Here is a 13,895-nt window from a genome sequence, read left to right on the forward strand (position 1 = left end):
GCACCTCAAAATCATTACCTGCCCGACTAACCGGCTTTCATGTCCTAAATTATAGGGAACCATGCTGCATACGTCCCAACGCAAAATGCTTCCTCAAATAATTCACCTTATTTGTCTCGCCAAATCTAGTCTTGGGTTTGTCACAGCGCCCACGAAGCAAACATCTTGGATCATGAAGAGCTAAAGGACCTATACATGACAAACCCATAAAACGAACTTTTTGCAACTGAAACTGTCAACAGTCAATTAGATTTCGCTTGCTAAGCTTCGAGGAGTATAATATAACTAGTTGGTAGGTTCAAATTTCAGGTTTGACAGTATGTTTTCAGTTCAATTCTTGTGGGTACTATTCCCCTAAGATATACGCGATATTCAAGTTGAAGGGTGTACTGTAAGACCATTCAGATCTAAAAATTACCATGAACTATATGCATGGAAAAAAGAGCGGCGGCTTCATCTCTCACAAACCGCCAATTAGACCATCATGCTAGATATGTTCATCTGCTATCCAACTGTCATATCAGTGGAGGAGACAAAAAATTTTGGCTGAATAGACAAAAGACCCTCCATATAATTAGTCCCAGCTCGGAGTGGGTCTGCGTAGGCAGTTGCCCACACTTAACTCTGCCACTGTGTCGAAAAGATATGATATCCACCATTATTATCCGACAACAACACTCTGAGCACTTTCCTTATAATAAGAACTTAGTTCCAAACTTTGATGATAACGATGCAGACTCTAGAGCTCTTGTGCCCGTTAGAATTAAATCCTTATGACAGCAAGACCTGTCCCATGCATCATTACTACAGAAACTCTCTTATCAATCACTTATTGTACAGTGCAATCACAACTAGCAACGCCACTGCCATGAAAACTCTACTGTGATCGATGAAGGTCGATAACGATCATCTCATCATCATGTTAAGTCTCGCGATGTTTTCCTGCTTGTTATATGTTATTGAGAAGCTCTTGCACTTTCTCGAGAACAAATATTTTTTACGAGTCTCTGGAACTATGTTCATTTTTCTGATACCGTGAATAGAATTGTTAGTAGAATACCTAAAGAGAAGTTAGCTACACGAGAAAATCACACAATTTGTTTGGACAACCTTCTCGAATCAAATGAATGTGGTTTAATTTGATGTTACAGGCTGACTACTGCATGTAAAAGTTGCAGAAAACGAACAACCCAATCTCTGGTTCAACTTAAGTAGGTGATTAAAATGAAATACATTGAAAATACCCAGACACATACTGGGAAATTGTAGACCTAGTTCTTAATTTGGTGCCCTCTTTATTATATGCATTCAAAGGTCTAAAACTTGCTAATCTGGACAACATTTACCTTCAGTAAGACTGCAATTGTCTCCAAATCTTTTGATATCTGCCCATAAATGCATGTGCATTAATGGGTTTCTTTTTGGTGCTCTTGTGGACAAAAACAGCCAAAGAGTTCTCATTTGAACCCACAAAGAGACCAACTGCATGTGAGTGCTACCAATCAAAGTTCATGCACCAACACAAGGGGAAGTAGTTAATTAGGTCAATAGCTTTGGGTTGGGCACCATGAGAAACAAGTTAGGGCACATTTCTGCTTTGCTAGATCAGAAGTGGGTCTTCATTTATGTCTTCACCCAACTTGATGTTGTCTACTCACCGAACCTTGCAGTTGCAAGTGCATCCATCCATGTGATGCATTTTCAAGTCTCACAAATTATGTATCTATCAATCTTTTTTTGAAACAGATCACTATATATGTTATGCCTTCCTTAGATCCCAATATCCAAATTGGGGCATCCAACTGGACTGTCCCTATCTAGTTGCAGGTTTTGGCAGAGGGGCAATCATTCAAAAAAAAAAAAAAAAAAAGACACTCAATATGCACCATATACAAAAAAAAGTAAATGACTAATGGGCACTCAGCATATAAAATACACAAATAGGTTAGGTCAACTAATATCTATATAAGTGGTTTTCATGGAACTGTGTGGGCAACTGCCTACACGTGGCCGGGCCCTGTCGAGTTAGTATACTGTTAGAGGAAAAACATTAACCAAGTGGACCCCAGCTAAGCGAGGAAGGCAGATGAGGAAAACCACTCTCACCCTAATCTATCTCAACAGTGCAAGGAAGTAGGGGCGAAGCCAGAAATTTTCATGAAGGGGGCCAAATTAAAGTTTCTAAATTTTGTTTGAGGCTGAAATATCATTTTTTAAAATTTTTATATAAAACAAGTGAAATTTTTTAAAATTTACATGTATTTTTTTAAAAAAAAATTGAGCTGGGGTCAGGGCCCACGCACGCCCCCTGGCTCTGCCCCTACAAGGAAGAGTAATGCCCTTAGGAATAAAACAAGAAACGCGCCTTATCTCGTGTTTCCTGCTGTTAAGCTCCTTGTGGAGAGGGAGGGAGAGAAAGTAGTGCCTATTGTGCCAAGAGGTATACGGCAAAAAAGGAGAGTCTTGGTCCTCTTAAGAAATAAGAAAGGAATTTTCTACTCAACTACCGTACCGTTTTAGATAGAGATCTTAAAAATTTAATTTGTATTTGATGGTTGAGCCCGAATGTGATTTAGCATTCAATTCAATTCAAATCAACAATCTCGGTAGAATATCTATGATTATGCCTACCTGGTGCATATAGAGATATTGGATTATTTCCCGAAAGATGGAGAAGCTGAGGCTGAACGCACCTCTACTAGATTATGCCAGTAGAGATTGCATCAACATATGACATTCTTCAACTTAAAGGTCGTAAATTCAACCCCGGTTATATGCAGTGACGGAGCGAGAAAATTTTTTTAGAAGAGCGCCGATTCATAAGTTTTCATATTTGAAGGGACACTTATCTGTATAAAAAAATGAATATTGAACGACCTTAATATAAAAAGGAAAGAAAATTGAGAAACCAGCCTATATGTGGCTCTAGCTTTTCATTTTTCCCTTTGGGATTACATTTACCCTTTACCGACAAGCCTAGTTGAAAACAAAACAAGAAAAATGGTTTCAGATTAAATTTTGAATTTTTTTGCCATGTCCCAAAAACTTGAGTATCTTAGAGCCGTAGCCAAACTATTGCAATAATAACGAAAAAAATAAAGAAAGCGAAAAAAGGAAAATATCACGATATTTTGAAAAAGCGTTAAAAATCCAATTTATCGTGTTGGTCTTGTGATTTTATCATTTATTCATTTTTTTGTTTCATTTTCTGTTTTTATTTTTTTTTTCAACTTTTGTTTCATTGCTTTCATTTCCACTTGTTTTAGGTATCTAATGTGACCTCTTAAATACAATTAAATACTTGCTATTTTTTTCAGTTCTTATATTTTTAGTTAACATTTTGATTGTTTATTTAAAAAAAAACCTGAGATTTTTTCAAAAGAAACAAATTTTCTGTAAGGTACCCAAGAAAAACCTCCTCGAGAAAAACTCCAAAATGGTGTTTATAGCTATGCTTAGAGCAATCCACTTTACTTAAGTTTGGTTTTCTGAATTGTTTGTGGGCATGGATGTTCCACAGGAATGGAGAATGGTCAGGACAGTCTCCATTTCAATCTGGTCAGACCAATTCCCCATACTTGTCTACTCTTTCTCTCTCGTTTCCATAATTTTCATGTCTCAGAATCAAACGCACAAGAAGCTTTTCTCAGAAATGTACGTATTAAATGCTCACACGTTAAGATAAGGTCAGTTTGGTAGACAAAGAAAAAAAACATTAGAAAATATGATTAATCTTAAGTGGGCAGTGTTTGGATGGAGAGAAGTGAGAGGATGCTAATAATGGATGAAAAATGATGGATTAACAATTGGGAGGGAAGATAGATGAAGGGCAAGGAAAAAAACTGTCTTTAATTTTCGTTCTAATCTCACCAATCTTATAGGGATTGGAATTAAGGACAATCCTTTCCTTCACCTCGGTTTCCTTTCATTTCTCTTGCATCCAAACATAGTTAAAACATGTTTCATTTCCCTTCCCACCTCCTCAATAAACCACCCAAACACTGGAACGCTTGTCATTTCCCTCACTTTCCCTCCAATGCAAACAAGAGATCAGGCTTCGCCACAAAGATAAACCAGAATTTTATGAAGAGCTGACCAATGAAAAACAAAATTCAAACTTAATATCCCCTTTAAGAATTGAGCATGTCCCTCTTTTCCAACATTTATAAAAATTAAATAGATGCCAACAGCGGTTCACATTCTGCCGGATATTTCTATCTATATCTTGCTTTGGTCAAAAGTGTGAGAATTTCAGAAAAAGGTTTGCAGTTTATCTCGATAAGAGCAGTTTCATAACAAAATTTGAATGAGAATCAGACTTTTGAGTTGATTGGGAACCAATTAAAAGTACCTTCAGATAATACATAAATGTTGGATATATGGTAGCCTGTTCCAAATTTACTTCTGGAAAATAGATTCTGAATTTGAGCACACGCCTGGCTTCGAGTACATGGAACTCATTCAAGTCGTATTCAAGAAAACCGAAACTGAGCCCAAATTCCAACCAGTTTACGCCCGCTACATTGATGTCTCTCTCTCTCTCTCTCTCTCTCTCTCTCTCTCTCTCTCTCTGTTCGCTCACTGTTGCGTCCCCCTCTTCATGAGCAGAAGTTCCTTTCGCCTTACATACTGTGTGGGCAAGTGCCCACACAGACTCATTAAAAAAAAAAATCGTATTTTCATATTGATATTTTGTGAAATTTTTCTTCGTTTACTTATTGATGTCTCTTAAAAACCTAAAATTTTATAACTAATGTCCCTTAACTATAATTTTCTGGCCCTGAACTTGGATATAAGTTCAACGTGGTTACATTTCTTTTGTTGAAAAGGAGATTGGTAGACGTAATCATCTACGACGGCATTGTATTTGTTGCGGCCATCTTGCAGCTCACAGACGGAAGACCCTCTATTGTTTATATCTTTATTTGCTCTGTTTAGAGTAAGAGTGGAACTGAATTTTTTTGAGGGGCAAATCAAACAATCCAACCTCTGGACTCAGATGAGATCAAATTGCACCCCAAACAATATATGACGCAACTAAAAATTTTCAATTTTTTCAATGATTTTTTTTTTTCAATTCGCTAAGGTGGGGCCACGGCCCAGGCGACCCCTCCCCCCTCCCTCTGCCCCTTCTTGAGCTTGGTTGAGGAGTTGTGGTTTTTGCTTTGTTCCTCGGTCTTTTATTCTTTACTATTGTGTTCTTTTCTTTTTTTCTTTCAATAAATGGATTTGTGCACACTCCAATGCATGAAAATTTGAACATAAAAGTATATAATAACTAAAATACCTGATTAAAATCAAAATAATAGCTAAAATACCCTTGATTAAAAAGTGAAAAGATAACTGCTTGAGAGGGTAAAAAGGAATTATTAAAAAGTCAAAAGTTCAAAAAGTACATTTTTTATTAAAAAAAACTCTAAAATAGCATAAAGTCCGCCTTCTTTTTGTTTCAAGGCATATTTGTTGAGACGTTAAAAGTTGAAAAAATACATTTTTTATAAAAAATTCCTAAAATACTCTAAAAATCTTCTTCTTGCAAGTAGCAAAGAGAGTGAAAGAAGTAATATTGAACTGATTGTTACTACCAACACTTAGGGCTGAACTGGATAACTGGTTCTATCCTCATGGATATGGATCTTAGACCGATCAAGACTTGGGTCTACACCTCATACTATTATCTTCAAAGCCAAATGCGTCTAGCTTTAGTTGCATATGACGCATGATTGATTATCCATCTACTTCAAAGAAACCAGATTGGGTTATCCGTCACCCTCGTCCATACTTGGATCTGGATTCAAACTCTAACTATTCATTAGATTCTCTTATACTTAAGTTGTCGTATTGGGCTCTCTTATACTTAAGTAGCAAGTTGGCATTTTCAATGTCTATTATGCACTTTATTTTTATTTCCACTTTTCAATATGGACCACCATTTTTTTTTCCTTCTCCTTTTTCTTCCCCTTTTTTGCTTTCGAATGTTTCCCATGTGCTTTTGATAGTTCTTGTTTTCACTTTTCGAAAATTAACCAGCTTTCTGTTTTTAATGGTTTAGTTAAAGTTTTCTATTTTTTATATGCAGATTATGGATTGTACAACATCAGGTGTCAATGCTTTTAGTTTCGTCTCTGCTAACAATATAGAAGTTGACATATCTACGAAAACCAAGTCACTAAGATCAGCGGTATGGAAGGAGTTCAGCAGGACAATAAACGAATCAGGTATTCAACGTGCTGTTTGTCAACACTGTAAAATATCTATGGATTGCAATAGTAAGATGGGCACCACACATTTGAAGAATCATTTAAAATCATGTCCTAAAAGGCCTAACTTAGAATCATGTCAACAATGTCTGGTTTTTGGTGAAAATGATGGAAAATGTATTGTTGGTACTTTCAAGTTTGATTCAGATAAAAGCCGACAAGATTTAGCCAATATGATTATTCTTCATGAATATCCATTTTGTATAGTTGGTCATTCTGGATTTCAGAAGTTTGTTAAAGGATTACAACCACAGTTTAAGTTATTATCACGTAACACTATTAGATTAAATTGCATACATATTTATGAAGATGAAATGACAAAATTACGTACTATTTTGGAGAAGACTAATGGAAGGATTAGTCTTACATCTGACATGTGGACTTCGTCTTGTCAAAAACGTGGTTATTTATGTTTGACTGCACATTATATTGATAATAGTTGGGAAATAAAAAATAAAGTTCTCAACTTTGTTATGGTTGAAACACCTCATATAGGAGAAAGACTTGCATCAGTCATCAAAGATTGTTTACTAAAATGGAACATTGATCGCAAGTTATTTTCAATTACATTAGATAATTGTTCGACAAATGATATCATGGTTACAAAATTGATAGAGTGGCTTCTTGAAAAGGATGCACTTGTCTGTAATGGAAAATTTTTTTAAATTAGATGTGCTGTTCATTCTTAATTTGGTTGTGCCAGATAGTGTTAAAGAAATAAGTGATGTGATTGACAAGATCAGAGAAAGCATAAAATATATTAAGACATCTCCAGCTTGATGTGAAATTTTTGATCGAGCAGTGCGTCATGTCGAAGTTACTTGTGAGAAACAGTTGTGTCTTGATGTTCCAACTAGATGGAACTCAACATTTCTTATGCTTGATGTAGCTTTACAATATAAAGAAGCTTTTGGTCGTTTTGAAGAACTTGATCGTCACTATCATTTCAGACCGACAAAAGACGAGTGGAAGAAGGTTACTATTATTCATAACAGTTTGAAGGTATTTTATGATGCTACTAATGCCATTTCTGCAGTCAAGCGTCCAACTTCCAATATCTTCTTTAAAGAGTTTTGTGAGATAAAGATGGAAATTGAAAAAATGTGTTCAAGTTCAGATATTTGCCTTTCAAATATGACAATGAGGATGGAAAACAAAGTTTGACAAGTATTGAGATATATGCAATTTAATTTTAGTAGTTGCAATGGTATTTGATCCTCGTTATGAGATGAAAATAATTGAGTTTTATTATAGGCAATTTTATAACGATGAAGCATATGAGCTTGTATCTGCAATTAAGAATTATCTTTGTGATCTTTATGATGAATATAAAGCTACTTATGCATTGAAGACACTCTCTACTGGTACTGGTTATATTGTTAATGTTGAGAAGGATAATGAAGCATCTAGTTCGACTTCTTTGATTGAGGTTTCTTCTAATAAGAAGCCTAGAACAAGTGCACTAGATGACTTTTTTGAAGAATAATCACAAAGTCAACGCACAAAATCAGATTTGGAGTTGTATTTGGAAGAGCCCCTTTACCCAAAAAACAATCCAATTGACATTTTGACTTGGTGGAAAGTCAATGCACCTAAATACCCTGTGTTATCTAGAATGATATATGATATTTTGGCTCTTCCTATATCAACTGTTGCATCAGAGTCAATATTTAGTACAAGTGGAAGTATTCTTGATTTATACAAAAGTAGATTAGGTTGCAAGATCGTAGAGGCTTTGATTTGTGCACAAGATTGGTTGCGAGATAAGACTGAAGGTAATTTACTTATTATTAATGTTTTTAAACATATTTTTGTGTTGCTTATTTTATTCTTTGTTAGATGATTCCGATTTGCCTACACGTTTACCTAAAGAGGAAGCACCATTTGCATCTGCATACATTGAAACTGAATCATAAATTAGAGGTATATATTCTTTTGTATTTATCTATTTTCATTAAATCAATTAAAACCTAGAGTTATGTATCAAGTGAGTCTAAGATGTTTATTTAATTAAAGTTTTCATTTGCATAATGCATGTTAATTTGATATCATTATCCTTAGGACATTAATATATCCAAACAAAAAGGTCCTATCCTTTGTGGCAAATGAAGGCATTGAAAGAAAAATTTTATAAGCTTGGACTGTATGATGATTTTTTTTTATTATTATTGAAGATGTGAAGGATGACTCGTCTAGTCTCTTATTGCATCAATGAACAACAAAGTACAATTTTTGGAAATTTATATCAAAGAAGGTGGACTTTTGTTTCATATCAGAGTTTTGTTTTGAGAATTAAGGTTTTTGTGCCTTTCTCACCAATTACTTTCATTTGTATGTTATAACAGTTCAAGTGTACATATCAGCCACAGAGATTCCATCAAGTTTCATTGACAACCTCAAGTGCCGAAAGACTCACTAACTTTCATGATTATGAAGTATAAGAATTGAGGCGTTGAAAGCTTCAGACTGTATAGTTTTTTGCAGATGCCTAGATATTTAATGGAAACTTATTAGGCAGTCTTGCTCGTCGCCCTTTATGCTTTGGGCGTTTTTTTGTTTTTTGTTTTGTTTTTAAAAAAACATTGGTAATTAACGTCCATGGAGGCGCTTGGTAAAAAAATACATGATACTTTGTTAGGCAGGCAGAAGGTGCAGCTATTGTAGTAACAATGTCTTATATATTGCCTTGTGGGCCCTTTCTTGAGCAGTGAGAAACAAGAAGTAGTGGAATTAATTTTTTTAGCAATTTAAAAGTTAGTTTTGGATGTTAAAATTTGGATTCGGATTGAAATCGGATAATGAAATAAAAAGTCGGATTCAGATTGAAATCGGATAATGAAATAAAAAGTCGGATTCAGATTGAAATCGGATAATGAAATAAAAAGTCGGATTCGGATTGAAATCGGATATTGAAATAAAAAGTCGGATTCGGATTGAAATCGGATATTGAAATAAAAAGTTGGATTCGGATTTTAATCGGGTTTTGGATTTTTAAAGCCGGATTCGGATTCGAAACCAGATTTTGATTTAAAAGTCGGATTGGGATCGGATTCGGATAAGGTTTTAAAAATCGGATTCGGATATTTTTTAGATTTTTTTTCATCCGAATTCGAATTTGAAAATATGTATATCCGAAAAGTCAGATATGATAAAGAGTATATTCGATCCGAATCCGATCCGTTGACATCCCTAGTTGAGCCTTAGTGAGTTATTTTTATAAACATGAACTTTCATTCAGTCGAATATCAAGCCCAAAATTGTTTTTCTGATCACATTTTCGAGTAATTATAGTGGACGTAGGTGAGTTTTTGTTACTGACTTTGTCACGTTTCTAGTCCTCTGTCTAAGGTAGAAGTTAGTTGGGGCATTTGTTTATTATTTACTTTACAAGTGCACTACAAATAGCATAGAGAATTTAAAAGTTTAGAATGTCCGTGAAATATTCAAATTTAAAGAAAAGACTATATCATATCCAGATTCATACTTGGATTTGCAATATCAATCCAAATCCATTTTCAAATTCACCTTAGCTAAATCCAAACCACAATATATTATGTTTAGGATAAGGAAAAGGTTAACAATCCATTGTCTTTGTCTTTGGGGTTTTAAACTATGTGAAAGCAGTGGACCCTTCACCATACATACAACATCCAACCACTTAAGATGGACGAAACAGAAAAGTATAATACCTAGATCGAACCACACCTAGATCGAACCACGGGACCCCTAGCTTGGCCAGGTATGTTATGCCTGTTGAGAACACGTTGAAGGTATATTGACATTAGATATAAAATATTTATTTCACACTAAATCTGATTTAAATCTAAATTCAAGTCTAATCAGATATTTGTTTAAACCCAAATTCAAATTCGAATCCGGTTAAACGTCATCTTGGAGTTTAATTTGGATATATATAAAATATTTAAAGCAGCACGCTTCCTAAGTAGGTGGAAGTTCGTATTTTCGAAAAATTCGCCCCAGCCCTCAAACGCATAAAAGGAATCCGCGATGGCGCGAAACGACGATCTTATTTTTTTGCCCTAACAAAACTGCCGCCGCGGTGCGATCCTCCTCCTCCTCCCCCTCGCAGCAGACCACCATACGCGCAGAACAGCCGCAGCAGTGGGAGCCTTGCGTTCCTCTCTCTCCGTCTCTTAGGTGGGTCTCTCTCCCTTCCTGTTCCTCTCTTGCAAGCAGCGTCAGCCGGAGAAGGCCGAGACGAGGACGGTCGACGGCCTGATTTTTATGGAAGCTGAAAAGAATTTGGCGAAAAAGAAAAGAGAACGAAAACATATTGTCAAAACTTTGCAATAGATATCAATCTCTGTTTGCATTCTCATGAATAACTTTTAGCAACTCTGGCATTCCTTCCTCTTCAGGAATCTTCTCTTCTATTTATTTTGAAAGCTCGCATGCTTATTGTGTAGCCAATTTAGCGCAAATGGTAAAAATGAAGATGAAACGGAGTGGTGGCAGTTTAGAAAGGGCGATGTCACAACGCAGTAAAGAAGCTCCTGACTTCTTGGTATTCAATCATCATCCAGTTTCTATGGAAGTTTTATTGGTGTTCCACTGCTAGGTATTGTTTTTTCATTTTTGGTTTCTTATCAAGCCTTTGGAAGGTGGTCCTGGGAGTCGATTGCCTAAAGAATATGAAGAGCCATCTGCATTGAATTCCAGTGTCTTGTATATCGGCCGCATACCTCATGGATTTTATGAAGAACAGATGCAAGGTACATTTTAACTTTTAAGTAGCTGTTATTGCTTCTTCCCATGTTACTTCATAGATGTTATCGTTGAAAACTTAAAGCTAGTTCACATTTTCAGGTTTCTTTAAACAGTTTGGGACTATCAAGAGATTGCGGTTGGCACGAAACAGAAAGGTTTTCTCTACACTTTGTATATTACATTGTATCTGAGCTGAAGAAGGAAGAAGTTATAGCTAAAAGCTAGTCTTCATTTGCTTCTCTAGCATGTAATCTCAAAGTTATGATGTTAGCATCTACGTTGAGGTAGTAATATGATGTCTTTTGAATCATATTCACACTTTTTTAATTTTTTCTAATATAGGAGTAATCCGCCTTTTGTTTTGAATTTGGGGGATCTTTTTTGGTTTGACTTGGTGGTACAGTTGTAGCATTGCTGGATCAGACTAGACTATAATTTAAGAATTAAGACTACCAACGTGCTGTGGGATACACAGATGCAGATGCACAAAAAGTCTTTAATTGCTATCCGTTACTTATCATGAAGTGGAAATTAAATTACTATCTCATTTTTACCATCCAATTGAAGTGTTTATGTCTGTAAACTTGTCACTTTTGACATAGCACGGGGCAGTTTCTTAAGTGGGCATTTTGGCTGCTTAAATTTTATGCGTGTGTCTACTGCAATTCATATGTATTATACGATCAATTATGTTGGTAGAGGAGTCAAAGCAGACAAAACTAAGGGAAAGCTGAAACAAAAAAGTCTGATGGCTATGCTACTTTTATATGTAAAACTGAAATGAATATAGCTTGTTTTTGGTTACTGTTATCACAAGCTGGTGAATGTTCTGTTAAGGAACCGTGGTTTCTCCCGTTGCTTTATGGAAAACGGCAGGCATTTACTCATTCTTTTTTCTTTTCCATTTGCAATTAGTTTTTGTGAGTCCTGCACTTTCTAAGTAGAAGTGCTACTTGGTGGAATCCCTAAAAGCGCCTAGGCAGGATAAGTCTTTTTCAAATGAAGAGAAGATAACATAACAAACAAAATTGGCCGAAGAATAAGTATATAACTGTTGTGAACCTAGTATACCACATGATCATGCATTTTCTGTCATTGATCATGCATATGTGCTACCAAACATTCACACTATCTCATTGTGATTAATAAATGCATCCAATAGTCTTTCTGAACATTCAATAAGAAAACAACCAATGAATAATCAAGCATGGGAAGAACAGAAGGAACTACATGCATTACAAAAATACAAAAAAAAAAAGCACAGAAAATATGTGTGTTGTCTATATGTACATATATATATTTGTATGCACATTGTGTATGTGCATGTGTGGGTTTCCGCGGTTGAAGAATCTGCTTTCATATGCATAGAAAATACGTATGTGCTATCTATAAATATGTGTATGCATATCTCCGTGTATGTTCATGTGTGGGCTTCTCCAGTTGAAAAAGCTGCCTTCATGAACAAATGATTTCCTGATGCACTTTTACAGTTTTACCTTTGTATTGCTGCTTGAATATTTTCATTTTGCTTAACCTACTTCTTTAATGCAGACAGGGAACTCTAAACATTATGGGTTCATTAAATTCGAGTCACCTGAGGTAAGTAAGAGTTTCTCAACCTGCATCTGTCTTATATTTCTCTAATGCAGTGCAGGTAACCCCCTTGCTATGTTGCAGGTGGCTAAAATTGTTGCTGATTGTATGCATAATTATCTGCTATTTGAGCACATGCTACAAGTTCATGTAGTTCCATCTGAGAGAGTTCATCCAAATATGTATGTTATTCGCGTACTGAGCTGATGATTGCTTTTCTCTTTTCAACATTGATGGCCATGCTCATGCACCTGCATGTGTAGGTGTGTGGATGCCCATCACTTGTAAATACTTGTTTTTTGCTACCATGTTCTGTTTCAATTTTTAGTTTTGCTTCCCTCTTTGCGAACCTTAGGTTGTCTACTACATGGTTATTCAAAATTTCAAACTATGCTGTAACAGAGAAATTTTTAATTTATTATTTTAAATGCAAATAGCTATCAGGCCTTGTGATTCTTTAAATTACTTGGTTTCTCCTTGTCAGGTGGAAGCAGGCAAAGCAAAAATATGATCCATCAAGAGGGAGAAGACTTGAGCGGATGAGACATAATAAGGTTGGTCCAGCATTTGTGCTTCTATGAGATTAGCATTAGATAAAACATAGAGAAATTTTGGATGATACGTGGAGATCTTTTCTTTTTATAGAGAGATGGGATGTGTGTTCTTTCAAGTTATCTGTTCTGAATTAACAATTACTTGGATGATCAGAACCTGTTCTGTTGTGCTGCAGGACAGGACTGCTGAAGAGCACAAGAAGTTGGTGGAGGCAATCATGCGGAGGGATCTTAAGCGAAGAAAGAAAATAAAAGCTGCTTGTATTGACTATGAATGTCCAGATATGGTGAGTGCATCCTTCATATCATTCTTTTCATCTCTTGTTTACTATTTGTGCTTACCTTTGTCTTTTTATTATTTTTCAGGTAGGGAGTGTTCAGCCTATCCCCACGAAAATGAAGTTCTCGGAGGAAGAATAGATTGATATTTTTCTCTGTGATTTTGCTTACCTAAATGGGTGTAGCTTCAATTTCCTATTCCCAGATTTGTTCACTTGCGATATATACAGCATTATACTTCCGAATGAATTTATCTGCATATTGCTAGAAAATCTTACCTAGGTATAACTGAAAAGCAGCCGAGTCAAAACTAACATTTTGTCCTGTGGATTTGGCTTGGACGATAGAGTGGCGATTAGAAGAAACCGGATGATATCAAAGGGCTTGTAGGGAAGGTAAACAAAAGGTTGGTTAAATTAAAACGGCCAAGTAAAATCTCATTTTTCAGATTCCATTATCTAAGTATGCCTTAACCTCTACT

At 35.6% G+C, this 13,895-nt stretch overlaps 1 protein-coding gene across 1 annotated transcript; it reads left to right on the forward strand.

Annotated features, from left to right (window-relative positions):
• The first annotated feature begins 10,231 nt into the window (after positions 1-10,231).
• Positions 10,232-13,744, forward strand: LOC116266742 (uncharacterized RNA-binding protein C1827.05c-like). The gene is made up of 9 exons (XM_031648059.2): positions 10,232-10,418; positions 10,688-10,785; positions 10,873-10,993; positions 11,088-11,143; positions 12,540-12,587; positions 12,666-12,763; positions 13,066-13,135; positions 13,312-13,422; positions 13,502-13,744. Exons 2-9 carry the CDS (start codon positions 10,702-10,704, stop codon positions 13,553-13,555), a joined length of 642 nt encoding a protein of 213 aa, XP_031503919.1. The 5' UTR covers positions 10,232-10,418; positions 10,688-10,701; the 3' UTR covers positions 13,556-13,744.
• Positions 13,745-13,895: the final 151 nt, after the last annotated feature.

The sequence above is a fragment of the Nymphaea colorata genome, chromosome 1 (genome assembly GCF_008831285.2).
Source record: "Nymphaea colorata isolate Beijing-Zhang1983 chromosome 1, ASM883128v2, whole genome shotgun sequence".
NCBI lineage: Eukaryota > Viridiplantae > Streptophyta > Magnoliopsida > Nymphaeales > Nymphaeaceae > Nymphaea > Nymphaea colorata.

Excerpts from the sequence above, each read along its gene's own strand:
- LOC116266742 (XM_031648059.2), top strand. The coding sequence starts at position 10,702 with ATGGTAAAAATGAAGATGAAACGGAGTGGTGGCAGTTTAGAAAGGGCG. Across the intron at positions 13,136-13,311 it reads AGCGGATGAGACATAATAAG|GACAGGACTGCTGAAGAGCA; the intron begins GTTGGTCCAGCA and ends GTTGTGCTGCAG. Across the intron at positions 13,423-13,501 it reads ACTATGAATGTCCAGATATG|GTAGGGAGTGTTCAGCCTAT; the intron begins GTGAGTGCATCC and ends ATTATTTTTCAG.